General features: G+C 37.8%; 1 protein-coding gene across 2 annotated transcripts; it reads right to left on the bottom strand.

Moving 5' to 3' along the window:
* Positions 1-517: 517 nt before the first annotated feature.
* Rimoc1 (RAB7A interacting MON1-CCZ1 complex subunit 1) lies at positions 518-14,712 on the bottom strand. Of its 2 annotated transcripts, NM_001395104.1 has the most exon segments (6): positions 518-4,983; positions 7,170-7,284; positions 8,168-8,299; positions 10,109-10,255; positions 11,005-11,111; positions 14,435-14,565. In NM_001395104.1, coding segments are annotated over 6 exon segments (885 nt in total). In that variant the 5' UTR covers positions 14,535-14,565; the 3' UTR covers positions 518-4,699.
* Between the last annotated feature and the right edge of the window lie 1,562 nt (positions 14,713-16,274).

Here is a 16,274-nt window from a genome sequence, read left to right on the forward strand (position 1 = left end):
AATACTTATGTGGCCTTTCTCCTCCCTAAGTTGTGTTTTGTATTCAGAGAAAGAAAATTAGCATAAGAAGTCATTTAAGTATGAAGAAATGAAAATGCCACTGCTTTTATATTCAAAGGAAATGTTAATTATCTACTGAATGAGGAAGAATTCAGTTTGTTATAGAAATAATTGTTAAAAGTAAGATATGGGTCAGTACTTAAGAGCTCCTCCTGTTCTTGCAGAGGATAGGAGTTGGGATTCCCAACACACCATCAGATAACTTATATTCATCTCTAACTCCAGTTCCGGGGATCTAAACTCTAGCCTCCATGGGTGTGTGTGTGTGTGTGTGTGTAATAAAGATTTAATAACTGACATAGAATTAGTTAGGAAATGACAGGGTTGTGATTTAACTCAGGCCTTCTAATTCCAGAACTAACAATCTGAATCCTTATGCTAACCTTTTTGAAAGTTACTAGGACCAGAAGGAAGGTATTCAGAAATTAGGACAGTATAAAAGAAAGTAAGAAACAAGTAGGGGAATGTCACTTTATTTTATTAATCATATGCTCCAAAACACTGTAGCTGGAAAATGTCACTAAAAGTTGCAAAAACAAAACTACTAAACGCCGGCATAATACATAATGAATACTTTTAATTCTGGCTATCTTAAGCTTATATTGATATAATACTTCTATAATATATTTCATTTTATATTAAATAAATTCAGGGTAAGTAATACTAGAGAACTATGGAATCCTGGATACTGTGGCAGATGAAGTATCCTCATAGAGTTATAAAAGGGCCCAAGGAGTCAAGCAATGTACAAGTGGACCATGTTAGTAGCAGTGGGTTTTGAAAACATCATGAAGATCACTGAGAACACCTTCAGACACAGTTGATACTTTAATGAACATCACAATACTGAGCACGAGACTGAAGCTGGGAATGTATCTTTTATGGTGCCCTCTTAGTCATGACTTTCACCTCTCTCCACTGTATGCAAAGGTAAGAGGATGTCACCATATGCGCCTTAACATCAAATAATGCACAGCAGCCAGCCAGACAGCCTATAAACATAGCAAGAGACAGGCTCTTAAATCAAGTCTTAAAGTCTACTCCACATCAGGAAATCCATACTGAGTAAAGAATGATAAACATTTAAGGATTGTTGAAAATCCTATAACATTTTACATTTAATGAACAGCAGAAAATTCAAACTGAAGATAAATTTTTACTAGAAGCAGGAAAGCAAAAGCTACCAAACACCAGCATGATATAATACATATGTTGTGTCTATATTAAGTACCTCTTAATGTAATGTTTCACACAACACTACCTCACATTGTGTTTAAGATATATAGGAAGTAATGCTAAAGACACTATAGAGTTTTGGTTTCTGTGGGCAGATGTAATAACCTTATAGAAAATAGAAAAGGGAACTGGAGGGTAGAAAGAAAACCACTTGAGATGAATGAAGAACCCAAGGCTTTAGGCAGCATGCATTAGAAACAGATGAGAAAGACATTAAATACAACAAAGGAGAAGATCTTAAGCATAGGAAAATATCTGAGTGTACTGAATACAAGGCATGAGAAACAACAGGATAGAATTTGAAGGCAGCTTAGATGGAACTTTCTAACTACTCTACATACAATAGCACCCATCTCCAGTCACAGTAGTCCTTACACCCTGCTAAGTGCTTTACAGTGTTATCACTTGGCATACTGTACAGTCGCCTCCACTAAAAGCTCTATAACGGGGGGGGGGGGGGTGCTTACACAGCTATACCCTCAGTGCCTAGGACAGAATACAACATGTTGTAGGCAAACATTAGCTGTTGAAAGAATCTATTATAGCTTATTACTGTTCTTATGTGGAGTATTTGTTATTTTGAGATTACTTCATTCTAAATAAAACAATTTACTCATCAAGATTAAATTAATAAAAAAAGATGCATTTTCCTTTTATAACACCACCATAGAAAGTGCTACAACTATTATGGTCTACAAATTGTTCTTCAATTGTTTGGGGAAGGGGAGTAAATTGTACAAAAAGCACCCAGAAATACCCTCATAATTATACCAACCAGTGAGCACACAAAGGTCATAAAGGCAAAAATGGAAGTTCTCAGCTTCTGAAGACAAAGTCTCATTTTCTCAGGTTTAGTGTTCAATTAACACTTTACTCCTCCGAGGAAGACATACTCCCTTTTGCTGTATCAACCAGTGGTATAGAGAGCATGGCAGTTTGGAATGCAATAGCAGCAACCCTTTTGTGCAAAGTTTGGCATTTCAAATCATGCCTCATTAATTCAAAAAAACATTACTACCTACCATACAATTAACAGTGAATGCAAAGATAAAATTTTAAGATATGAAGTTCATCCAGTAGTAAAAAAAAATAATTACAATACTTTGTACTGTGGTGACATGGGAAAGGAAGAGAGAAATTAAAGAAACATCTAACTTCTACTGGAAAGGGTTGAAAAAAGCCTTTAGACACAGTATTACTAATGGTAGTCACACCAGTAAAGTACTTATCTGGCCACAGAGAAGGGCCCAGCAATAGTGACGTCTATAACAGTACTAAGGCTGTAAAACGTAAGTGCTTGGGAAGGTAGTGGAAGCATTTGATTGATTATGATGATTGATCAGGATTCAGTAAAGAAATCTGTGCTTCTAAAATTCACATTGAAGATTTAGAAAGCTACGATATTTTCCTAGTAAAACTTGCTAAAATGCTAGGTTACATAAAAATCTTGGTTGTAAAAAGACAGGCCAAGAGTTGTGGCAGGGACTGAGGGATATCCCTTGGCTTCCACTGCTTACTCAGAATTTTATAAAAAAGAAGCCTGGGATTTTGATGTCTGAAAACTGTTGGTCTAGAACACAAATAAGAGTGTATGCAGAATTAAGGATGGGAAGTGGACCTTCTATTTGCTATTTGGGAAAACATACAAAACAGGAGGGAAATGAAGCAGAGAAGATTTCCATAAGAGATGAAAATTTGTTATTTGCTCATATTGAACTTAAAAAGACCATGCAGTTAGTATTTGTCAAAGTGGAGACATTTAATAGGGAGTTAAAAATAAAATTCAGAGAGCAAGGAGACTGGGATTCCAGTTCCCAGAAATCAGCCTGACAAAAGCCATGATGGCTGTGAAAAATACTGCTTAACATGAGTATTTAGAGTAAAGAAAAAGAGAGAGAAAGAAGAGAACAAAATTTTTATAAGGACAGGCAGAAACTGAGAAACTACAGGAGAAACAAAGGAAATAACAAAGATCAGTCTTCAGCAGAAAGCTGGCAACCTCTTCTCCTTTAAAACAGAAAAGTGCATAAATGAGTTGATTCTCTCAGAATCTAAACTTCCTGTGAAAGAAAAAGGGTAGAAGTGACCAATGAACTTTGACTCTACCATAGTGGGAGGGGGAGGCACCTTAGTAGCTTGCAGTTAGGGTTTACAGGAAGTCACATGTGTAGCAATATACTTTGAAGGACTGCATGCCTTCCATAAAACTCAGTCTCCTAAGAAGGAATGGCTGACAAGATAATACAGTGTGAGAGCCTGCCAACGATGACTCCAACAGGTAAGACAGAAGAGGAAACAAGGGAGGACAGTATTCAGGTGATGCCCCATGAAGGGTAGGGCAAAAAAGGCATGAAAGAGGTTCACTGTTCAAGGTTAGAGCACTGGAAAGAAGCCTGTGAAGAGGTTGAAAGCTGCAGAGAAAAACCAATAAAATCAAGGAAATTTTGAAAGCTGGAAAGATGAGAATTGTCATCATTTACTAATATTTAAGACTTCAGAAAGAGAAACTGAGTGTGGTTCCTGCTTAGGTGCAGTTACAGAAATGACGGGAATGTGAAGATGCCACTGGGACAAAAGCCTAGTGCATCGGAACGTATCATACAGACCATCGCAAGACAACAGGATTTGAGGTAGGCAGAAAAACAGTGAGCAAGACAGCAAACTAGGCTCTTTGGCCTTTAGCATTTCCATCCTAGTGAAAGGCAAAACATATGTAAAGTTCATTATATGCAAAGGTGTGCCCTAAAAGCATCTGAACTAATGGGAGACTCCTCTACTCTGACTTTTACCTTCATTATTGGAGAAACCATGTAGTTTTTATTTTAAGCAAAATAAAATAATTTATAAAATGGATAAGTAAATAATTTAAGTATTATTACTAATGCATAGCAAAATAAATAAGATTCATTTTTAAAATATTTTGATGTTTAGATTACTGGAAATGAAATCTAATTATTAGTCATAATCTTCCAATTGCCTACATTGATATCTATACCATATATTTGACACAAGGAGAAAAACTGATTTTCATCTTTGAAGTATGCATACTTCAAAATAAGGAGATTCTGTGTTACATATATTTTAGTACAATAAAAAATATAACATAAAATATTAGAAAACAACTGTCCGTCTACATTGGGTTCCTCCTTACCAGTGGCAGGTTTACATGTAGTTCAGGTTCAGTTCGAATGGCACATATGCCATTTCAGAAATTAGAGAATACTTTCTTCACAGACCCAAGACTACAGAGGGAAAGGTGACAGCATTAGAGAAGCGTAGTCACACTGGGCATCTTTATGTAGTGTAACAGTCTCAAGATCAGTGTAGTACATCTCTGTTTTCGGAACCATCTTTTCCACTTCAGCAATCTTTGCTTCTTTCCAGCTGAGACCTACATGAAGGCCTAGCTACAGCGCTGCTGGAAGAAGCCTAAGATCTGCTTCGCGTTGGTGGTGTTCCACTCCTGCTCCTTCAGAGGTCCTTCACACACCGACACATATTTCTTCAAAATCTTTTCTCCTACTTCTCGAAAATCCAAGGGTTCTCTGTGTGTGGTGCAGCTTGTTCCAAAGACATCGGTGTCAACTTCATGGTTTCCTGACTGGTGATCTGTGCAGTGCTTTACTCCCCAGTAGCACATTTCTCCACTGTACATCATAGCCAGCACATGAATATCACTAAATATTCCTGGGAAGAACAGGCAGAATTATGGTTATAGTGTTCAGTTATTGGAACACTAATAAACCTTTCCATATCATTTACTAACTTGGAGAAGGCCACTCTCACTAGCACAGTCCTAACTTAGCATTTCTCTTTAACCTAGAAAAGTTCAGCCCCCAGACCAAGCAGAGTACTGTCAGACAATTTTTTAAAACCGTTTAAGTGTGCTTACTTAACATTTCTAGGAGCCCCTTTTAGGACCTTTTTTGAGAATTAATTTCACTAGTGGAGCCCTTTTAGATTATACCCTAAATTCGGTATACAACTTCAGACCTCTCATGAATTCCTTGAATCATGCTTGTGAACACAAATGAAAGATGCTCTATGACATGTTCTATACTTGAGTCTACCGTTAGTCTCATGTGTCTTCATGTATTTGACAGGCTATACAACTCTAAATTATCACAAATGATGACATCCAAAATGCTTTGTATCGCTAGGAAAAAAAATACCCATGACAATTTCCATCAGAAGGTGACTATTCCTTTAACATTATTCCCAGCAAGTGTGTAATTAAATATTTATTATCAAAGCATGTTAATTTGTTAGAAACATAAATTACTTAGGTAGGCCAGAGGTAGTAAGAACATTTGTTATTCTAGTTATTGTAGACAAGATTACAGTTGCAGACCAGCTTCCTATAAGGCTAACCTAGGCTATACAATAAAACCTTATTTCAAAAACCCAGAAGATTAAAAAGTAAGTAATTGAAACAAAGACAGGTATTGAGATATATGATCATTCAACTTAAGGTCACTTAATACAAATAAATGATTTATTCTAATGTATAACTACTTGTGTAGTAAGGAAACCTAGCTCAAATTAATGATCATGGTAGCTTCACATGTTGGTTTAAATAAGAATGGCCCCCATAAGCTCACATATTTGAATGTTTAGTCACTGAGGGGTTGCACTATTTAAAAAGATTAAGGTTATGGCCTGTTTAGAGGAGGTGTGCCACTCAGGAGTGAACTTTGAGGGTTCAAAACCCCATGTCAAGCCCAGAGCCTTGCTCTCTGCTGGGCCCAAGCTCTCTGACTGTCTGTCTCTTTCTCTCTCTCTCCTTCTCTCTCTCTCTGCCTGCTCTCTATGGATCAGGATATAGCTCTTAGCAACTTCAGCAGCACAAGGCCTGCCTCCCTGCTTCTACCATGATGATAATGGACTAATCCTCTGTGACCCTAAGCAAGCCCCCAATTAAATGCTCTCTTTCATAAGAGCTACTTGTTGCTCATGGTGTCTCTTCACAGCAATAGAACAGTGACTATGAGACACACCTAAAACAACTCAATAGAACTACAACTAGGATGGCAGCAGAATTCAGTTCTGCTGTTCTAAATGTACCAAAATCCCAAAATTTGTTCTTACAAATTGTCATCTTCAAATTCTTCCTAAAAACAGTGGGAAGTGAAGTAAGAGAGAGGTTCAACAAAATAGCTGACTCACTAAAGTATCAACAAAAAATAATTAGAGGAGAGCCAAATCTGCGGTTTGCATTCATGAAAATGAAAAAGCACGCTACATTATGCTTTCTATGTGTAAAATAAGTTCTATGTATCAAGGACATAAAAAGCCCAAATGTCTATCCTCTTTAAAACTTACTTCCAGTATGACATTAACAGCCAAATCTGATTCCGGTCAAAATAAAAATAAGCAAAAGTAATATGATACATTAACTCTCTCAAGCAAGCCCCCTCTGGGATCCTCTTCTGGCCTCCATGGGTACCAACATACATGCATATCCATTCACCCATACACAATCACATGAATAATAGTTTATATGTGTGCATACATAGATAATACACACCATATATATAACATATATACACACATTTGTGTGTGTATGTATGTCACAGCTTACTATGTACCTCTGGCTGTTCTGGAATTTACTATGTAGATCAAACTGACCGAACTCACAGACCTACATCCCTCTGCTCTTGAGTACTGAGATTAAAGACTTGTGCCACCACATCTAACCAAAACTAAGTATTTTAAAAGTGTTTTTTCTACATTATATGTAAAGATTTTAATACTTGAATTCATTTAAAATCTAGCATGAAATTTAAATGAGAGTAAAGTTAGCAAGCTTTCTAAAACCTTTAAAAAAATTTTCAACCACTTAGAAAATTTTAACAAAAAAAAAACCACATTACCTGTACTCAGTAATTTAGCTGTGTCTAGGTCTTGGAAAGAAACACCTTCATTTAACTGGACAGGGCATCGATAATTTAGCATCTGTAGCAAGTAATTGATCCCATCAACCAGGTACTAAATAAAGAAGCCAAATAAATTAAAACATTACACAAAGAACTTAAAAAACAAGTACCCTTTTCTCATTCTTTACTCAAAATTACATAGACTGACATACAGGTACATATAATTACTATTACATTCCAATGGCATTTGGACTCAGCACTCTAAGACTGTCCTAATAAAATAAACCCCCAAATACAAAAATATGAATCAAGAAAAAAATGTCAACTACAAACGCATGCTGCAGTAATACATTTGTTCAGAAATGTTATCAAAGGATAAATTCTGTAAAGATGGATTAAAAAGAACTTTACAAATATATATGGAGTTTCATTTGTTTTGTAATACTTGGAACTGAACCAAGGGCATCATGCATGCTAGACAGTACTCTAACAGGAGACTAAATTTTCAGCCCTTTCTATGATTCAGTTATATTTTAACTAAATTTTTCTACCAGAATGTATAGCCTTCCAAGCTGATGAAAACTATGGGTACATTTAGACTGAGCTAGAATTCTTAGTGACACAGTACTAAGATCCATGTCTCTATACTACTACTAATAATTGTTAGAACAGAGATAAATCACAGGCCACACTGTTTTAAGAGCAGGGTCATACAGACTCTTCAGGAGTATCTTGTCTACAAAGAGATATTCACAACAAGATTATTTCAACCAAAGAAGATATTTAGAAATAAATAGCTTTATCTTACATCAGATGAACATAAAAATCGAGAATGATGACATCGTTCACTGCCATCTTAGTCTTCACAGCAACTCTAGAGCCTGTGAGCCTGAACTGTGGTCTGCTAGTGCAGACCTCTCCTCTCACCACCTTATAAAATGCTCTAGATCCTGGAGATGTCAACAATCAAAATCATAACTGATTTTTCTTTTTACCTTTTGAAGCAAATTAGATTTTCGCAGGAGCCACTCCCTTCTCTTAGTCAGAGAATGGCAATACATATACAGCAGGGCCCCTCGTCTCCAAGAGAGGCACTCCAGTAGCTCATCCCCAAGCAAATCACACAGCTACAAGGAAAAATAAAAGGAATAACCACAAAGAAAAGCAATATTTCTACAGATGTCAAAACTAAACAATTAAAAGCCCTCATTTCACACAGCCTGTCCAAGTTAGGTCACAGTGGAAAACGTACATTTGAATTAAGTAGAAATATTGTAGTCTGTTGGTAAATATACGTCAAAATAATTCTGTAATTTACAAATAGTTTTATAAAATACCTTGAAATTACAGTAGCAAATTCCACTACTATTATTTGGAAAATGCAAAATTCATTATCTCATTAAAAGATATCATTTTAGAAACACATTAATTTGAGACTGTATCTTTTCTCTAGAAATAGGAATTAGACTAGAATAAGAATTAAATTGCTAGAATAATGAAAAGCTATATGCAAAAAATAATTTTAATAAATTGAAATGTTTGTAGTGGTATGGCTTTTATATCTTGGTAATCAACTCTTCCTGCTAACATGTATTTTTTTTAAAGATTTATTTATTTATTTATTTATTTATTTATTTATTTATTTATTTAATGTATACAGACACACCAGACCTCATTACAGATGGTTGTGAGCCACCATATGGTTGCTGGGAATTGAACTCAGGACCTCTGGAAGAGCAGTTAGAACTCTTAACCCCTGAGCCATTTCTCCAGCCCTCCTTGCTAACCTATCTTAATGAATACATAGAGCCAACAAGAAGTGGACACTGAGCAGGCACTTAAATACAAGAAATAGTTTACTTCAAGAAGTATTTAGTAGAGTGAACAAGATAGCTCAGCAGATAATGATGCTTGCTGCCAAACCTCAAAGCCTGAATTCAATTCTAGAACCTATGTGGTAGAAGAGAACTGACTCCAGCAAGCTGTTCTCTGACCTCCATATGTGTACTATGCACGTGTATGTTCATGTACACATATACACCCACAAATAAATGAAAAAAAATTAAAAGAATATCCAGGGCTAGATATGTAAGCCTACCTAAAGAAAGCAGTTAAAAATTGTGTGAATTGGACATTACAGACATAACATAAACTATCAAAGGATGAAGAAGTCATACTTTGGCAATGCCTGTCTATGTCTAAATGAAAAAGAAGAGGGTATCTGACAAAGAACAAGAGAATACTTAAGATGACAGAGAAAAAAGGAAGCAGGAGATGGATGATCAGTGCTGGTAAGAAAGGTCGAAAATATTCATTAGGATCAGGATTTTAAACAGACAGTAAGGACGGGGTGTGGCAAGACACGATTGTAATCCCAGTACTTAAGATGGAGGCAGGTAGCTCTGTGAGTCTGAGGCCAGCCTGGCATACACAGTTCCAGCCAGCCAGCATTTACAGAGTGAGACCTTATCTCAAAACTGTAAGGGGAAAAAAAGGTAATAAAAACAAATGTATCAATTAGATTGTATGACTATCAAGAAACAAGACTTATAAAAGGGTAACGGGTATATCTGTGTTAGAAAAGGGTTCTGTGGAGCACTGCAATTCAAATTCCATTATATAAATATTCTAAAAGTAGTTAGTAATTTTTCCGATCATGGCCTAGAGTATTAAGTTCTCTTCTACCACCCCCTCTATCTTGAGACAGGATCTTTCTAAGTACAAGACAGTATCTTAGCCAGCCTGGAGCTCCCAGAGATCCTCTGCCTCCCAAGTGATGGGATTCAAGCATAACACCACTACTGGCAAACCTCTTCATTTAATCTTAACATGAAACAATGATACGCTCACCACCAACAATAATATACTCTAAAGAACAAAACAGCAACAGGACAACGCAACAGTGATCCGTCATCACTGGAGAGTGCGGGACTTACTTTGGGATGCATATTGTTTTCTTTAGCTAAAATTTCTGGTTCTGAAAGAAAAGCGAGCAGCTCTTTTACTTTTTGTGGAGAACAGTCCTCAGGAAAATCCTCATCTACTAGCTTATTCTCCTCAAAATATGTCATGTCCAATATGGCCTTAAGACAAAGAAGAAATGTATCTGTAAGAGATGGTACTTTGCAGAATAAGGGAGAGTTTAGTCTTGAATATTAGACGCTTTATTAGACATTCAACTATGTCAGCACAGCATTTAAATGTGAAAGTAAGCAAACTGTTCAGCCATAAATAGGATCAGGGATAACACCATTTGAAGAAGTAAATGAAGATTCATGTTTCAACTAACGTGTTATAATTATGAAAATGTAATCAATTATTAAATTATTTGCTGTTAATAGGTATATAACCCCTGAAACCTTTATAAATGATGGAAGCATTACAGTCTACTTCTTTTCAATACTGAATCTTTGGGGGGATTCCCAAATATGCATCCTGCTGTCACATAAATGAAGCACGCCATCAATATATACAATTTCAGCACTGAATGCCCAGTACCCTCTAAGACTTTAAAAGTCCTTTAGTACTTGTACTTAATCTACTGGATTAATACTAAAGAAACCGGGCTATAGTGGTCACCAAACTAACCAAGGACAAGTCAATGTCCCTTCAAAGTTTCTTCAAGAGTAAAATGAATATGTAAAACACACAAAACACTCCAAGCACAATAAGTGGTACAAATCAAGATGGAGAATGACTGAAGAAAACACCCAATTCCAACCTCTGACCACTACATGAATACACATAAGTGCACAAGCACCCACATCCACATGAATACATGTGTAGACTTATGCACCCCCAAGACAGCCAGACCTCACATTTGTTTTAGTACCTGTGTGTATAGTTCCAAAAGATTTGATGGATTTGAACATTCCTCCTCTTCTCCACATAAAAGTTTCAATTTTTCTAGAGCTGCAGAGGCCCGAATTAAAAAGTGATCTGTAAGTAATAAAAACATGATTATTTTACATAAATTCAAACATTTAAACCAGGAAAGCTATGCACCATAATTGATATAACAAAACTATATTGTGGCAAGATAGTGATATCTCACCTCAAACATACATAAAACCCAATCACAATTAAGTAAACATACTCTCAAAAGCAAAGGAGTGCAAGCTTCTTAGATTCACTGTTGCCATTTGTTAAATCCAGTCTACATTCTTTTTTATGAGACATTATTAAGAAATTAAGTATATAGCCCACTTCTTTCTTGGGTGTGTATATGTAGTGTTTATACATGTGTGTGCATGTATAGTAAAGACTGACATCAAGGTGTCTTCCTCAATCAGACACATACTTGAGGCAGTGCTTGTGATTCTTCTAGCCTAGCTAGTCAACTTGCTCTGGGAGCATTGGGATTACATGGGGACCACTACACCACTTGGCACTTACCACAGTTCCTCATATTTGTACCATAAGTAAGTGCTTAACCACTGAGCCCTCTATGTAGCTCTCGGTCTATTCTTAAAATACTTCTTTTACAATGTTGACATGCTCTAAATACTTAAAATTTTACAACTTTTACTGAAATAATACAAAAATCTACAAGTTTACAGAAAAAGCTGCCATTGAATGCATGCAATTTCATAATATACTTGCTAAATTTTTTTTTTTGGTTCTTTTTTTCGGAGCTGGGGACCGAACCCAGGGCCTTGCGCTTCCTAGGTAAGCGCTCTACCACTGAGCTAAATCCCCAGCCCCATATACTTGCTAAATTAACTAAAAAAAAAATTGATCTGATCAAATATTCACAAAATATCAGACTGTAAACAACTCTAAGTTTACCATACTTGTATTTCTAGCTGGTGTAACTACAATGACATTTTAAAGGGTTATCTTATTCATTCAAAACTTCAAAATGGGGGGCTGGAGAGATGGCTCAGCGGTTGAGGGCACTGACTGCTCTTCTAGATTACCTGGGTCCAAATCCCAGAACTCACATGGCAGTTCACAACTGTCTGTAACTCTTAAGATCTTATACCTTCGCACAGACATGCATGCAAGTAAAACACCAATACACATAAAATTGAAATAAATGATTAAAGAAAGAAAAATCTTTGAAATTGAACAAATTACCTCATTCCTTCAAAACCTATAAGAAAAAAATAAAACCCCCAATACTTCCTGCTTGTTTTCTTACCACAATTTACCCAACTTTCCAAACTATACCATCTTAACTCAACCACCTGTTTACTACCATATTTTCTTTATGATTTCAGATTTTGAGGGCCCCACCCTTCTGCTTCATTTCATGCAGTACATATATATAACATATTACAAGACACAAATTCTTTAAGCATCTGTTCTTAAATACAAAACCTTTCCTAATCATCTACCTGTGGATAGACAATGTAGGAATTGGTGTGGCTTCCACAGTTACATAAAGAGATAAGCTGTTCAGTGCTGGAATAAAAATACCATCAGGTTTATCAGCAAGCAGTCACTAAACGACTTTAGTTTTCCTGAATAAGCTGGTGCTTTGGAGGATTTTCTATTGCTGTAAGAACGCTCTTAGCAGTCTCCACATCTCCCCTTGGCCCAGAAGTACCAACCTTACTACCCAGAAAACAAAAGTCTACTGAGAACCAAAATACTCCAGACCATGGCTCTCTCCATGTGCTCTACAAGCTGTTTATATTTTTCCCTTAACTTCAGAGATTATTGTAAATACAAAGACTTGTACTGAACTGCTGACGTCACTGCTGAAGAGGAGTGGTTGGGTGTAGTGGTGGCATATCTATCATTCTGGAAAAGTCCATGAAAACACATTCCCTTTGCTAGAAATATTTAAAGTAAACTGGCAAGGTAAAAAATAGATGACTCATATAATCTTCAGAGAAAGTCCTTCTTATGATTCCATGTAGGACAATATCATACTGTTAAGAATGAGAAATAGATGAACAATAACAAAAAAAATGGCCATAAATACAGAGCATTCTTGGGTGGGATGATGGTTAGCATTCTCTTATCTAGTTTAAATAAAATAGAAACTATCCTTATCGCCAATTCAATAAAAACATGGCAGTTAAGCTAAAGGACAAATCTCTGATGTATATTAATTTTGTTGTATGAAAAAGGGCCAAGTTTAATTCCAATACATACAGTCTCGTTTTAAGTAAGCCCTGCTAGTAATTCTCTGGTAAGATTAACTTCAATGTTGACTAGTAGCTTGTAAAGCAGACGGCTACAGTTATGATTTTAGTAAATTTCCAGATCTATAATGCCTCCAAACAAGGCCACCTAACATTAAATTTTCCTTTCCAGGCTTCCTTTTACATCAGATCACAGAATTCTTTCCAAAAAAAAGAGTTACTGTTAGGTTCAGTAATAAGTGAATAAATAAAACTACCTGAGCTCTCTGGGCTGACACATGGATATAGCCCAGGTAGGTAACAGAGACTATAAGCCCTATGTTCCACTTGCCACAAACCAAAACATATAGCCTCAGTGTGCTGTGTGGGTCATGTGCTTCATTTAATTGAAGAACTGATTCTGTTAATATACCAACTATTCAATCACCTGGGAGAAAGTTTCCTTATGGTCTAATCTTCGAATCTAATCACATGAATTTTAAAGCTCCTGTAAGGTGAAGGCTCAACATTCAAAAACAAACAAACAAACAAAACAAGTACCATCGAACCAATTGGCAACTGAGAATTTATAAAAACCAAACTGAGTCTGATGTCAGAAAAACCAAGTATTTCCTAACCCATTTTCCCCTGTAAGAAAATAGCTAAACACTAAATGGTGCGTGGCGTGGTGGGAAAGGTGCGGGGGAGGGGGTTGCGTTTAAACTACACCGTAACTGTGTAAAATACTACTTATTTACAGTTGTACTTTGAGGTGAACACAAAGTGGAAATTTAAAAGCACTAATGAGAAAGTGAAATGTCATGCATGTCTCTCCGCATTTACTGAATGCCAAAAAAAAAAAAAAAACGTTCATTTTTGGACAGTATAAACATTCTGGAAAACGTCAATGTGTACTTTTATTTAAAGTCTACCCTTTTCGCAGATTCGACACCACACATCTGGTCGGATGTAAACAAAAAGAATTTCAAGGAATCTAGAAAACGCTGCCTTGGTAACACGACCTCTGAGCAGAGGTCCAATGACTGCCCAATAGGGACCGGCTCAGAAGTGCCAGCCCTCAGTAAGGACCCCGCCTCGAACCGAAGGCCGCGCCTTCTAGCTACGGAGCGCAGCGGCCCCACGGGTCTCACTACCGTCCGCCCACTTCCCTCTGCGGCGTTCCCTCACCGTCTTCCCCCGCGGCTTCGCTAAGGTGCTGTATGTGAGCCTGAGCCAGGTCCCCGAGCTCTTCCACCCGCCTCACCACACCGGACACTGCGGCCGCCATGGCCAGCTCGGGCGCGCCCGCCCTGTCCACGTGACCACGCGGGCAGGAGATCACCTGACGGCCTGGATGGCGGAATGGGGGCGGAGCCCACCCTGATGGTGGGCGGAGACATAGGCTCCGGGCTACGACCGCCCCGGCCCGCAAAGGTCGTTCCGGGTATTGAGTTCCTCCCAGTGGCCCTCTCCCTCCCACAATCCTGTGCTGAGAGGGACCGGTGTGATGTAAGGGCACACCTCTCTCCCGCCTCCTCCTTTCAACCAATCGGAAGCCGACCATGCTCCGGGCTGAACCAATAGGACGTCGGCTCTCTCCGCGGGTGCCTGGAGGTTGCAGCCACCTCAGCTGGCTGGAAGGAGGCCGATTGGAAGGTCTGGAAAGAGGATTGCAGCGGTTGGCGCTGTAGTGAAGGAGGTTAACTAAAATAAAACTTGATTGTAATGGGGGAGGTCACAAACGGAAGTCTGCGGTCGGGTGAGATTCATCTAAGCTGCTAGACGTTGTGTGAGGGCTGACAACTCGGCGAGCTAGCTAGAGTAACGCTTTTCCGAATTTTAACCCTGGAGCTTGTTTTTAGCTCGGATTTATCTTGGCTAGCTCACATTTAAAGTACCTTAAATGTCTTGCGCCCTAAACATGGTAGCGACCGCTCTGGGTTTTAGTTTCACCTTGAGACCCTCCTGACAAGTGTTATGTGTTCTTCCGGATTTTAATCAGCACTCAAGATGTCAAAAGGCTTTGCATTCATGAAGGCTAATGTTTGCCGTTGGCCACGGAAATCTAATGCTGGTTTGTTCCCCCCACCCCAACCCCCCAGGTTTGGCAAAATATATCTTGAATAACTCTATCCTTCCCATTTTATTTTTTAAGGTTTTGTTGTAGCCTAGTAGAAAATATTAAAAGTATGAAAATAGTAATGTGATCGTTTAAGAGTGACTAACCACAGTGACTTTTCTGCAAGTGGCCATGGTGACCATTTGTTGGTGGTGGTGGTGGTGTTTTTCCTCTTGTCGTTTTATTCTAAATGTGTTCCGTGTCCTCGGTGCTTGTACTCAGAAAATGGTTTTTAATTGAAAACAATATCAACAACAAATCCTCATGTTACGTTCTAATGAAGAATCTGAAGGCCAGGAAAATTACATTCTACAATTAAGGTGAACTGAAGAGTGCAAATACATGCTAGAGTGTTGACATACTGCTCAGTAATCCCAGCACTTGAGAAGCTAAGGCTGGAAGGATGCTGCCAGTTCTAGAGTAGCCAGTACATCATGAGACCCAGTTTACAAACAAGCAAGCAACCCACAGAAATTAAAGACCCATATTCTAATATGCCAAACTGCACTAAATAAAATTTACAGGCGCAAACTGGAGAGATTCCTGGCATCCACATGGCCATTTCCAACTTTCCAGGCCTCCAACTCCACAGCATCTGATGCCTCTTTTGGCCTCCGTGGACATTATATACAGACATATATACATATACAGACATTTTGCAGGCAAAATACCCATACACACAAAAGTAAAGAAAAAAATTACAATCATGATAATGCATCAAACCACGGTATTCTAAGTGAAAAGCCTTAACACTGGGAATTAGTGTTTAACTGATATTGAGGTGTGTTCATTTTCAGAGAGAGAGTTGGAAGGGATCTGAACCTAATAGTCTAGTCCTTTGTTTGCAGATAAGGAGAATGAAAAGGATGAGACTCTTAACCTCCAAACTATAGAATACATGATTCTCTG

The sequence above is a fragment of the Rattus norvegicus genome, chromosome 2 (genome assembly GCF_036323735.1).
Source record: "Rattus norvegicus strain BN/NHsdMcwi chromosome 2, GRCr8, whole genome shotgun sequence".
NCBI classification, from domain to species: domain Eukaryota; kingdom Metazoa; phylum Chordata; class Mammalia; order Rodentia; family Muridae; genus Rattus; species Rattus norvegicus.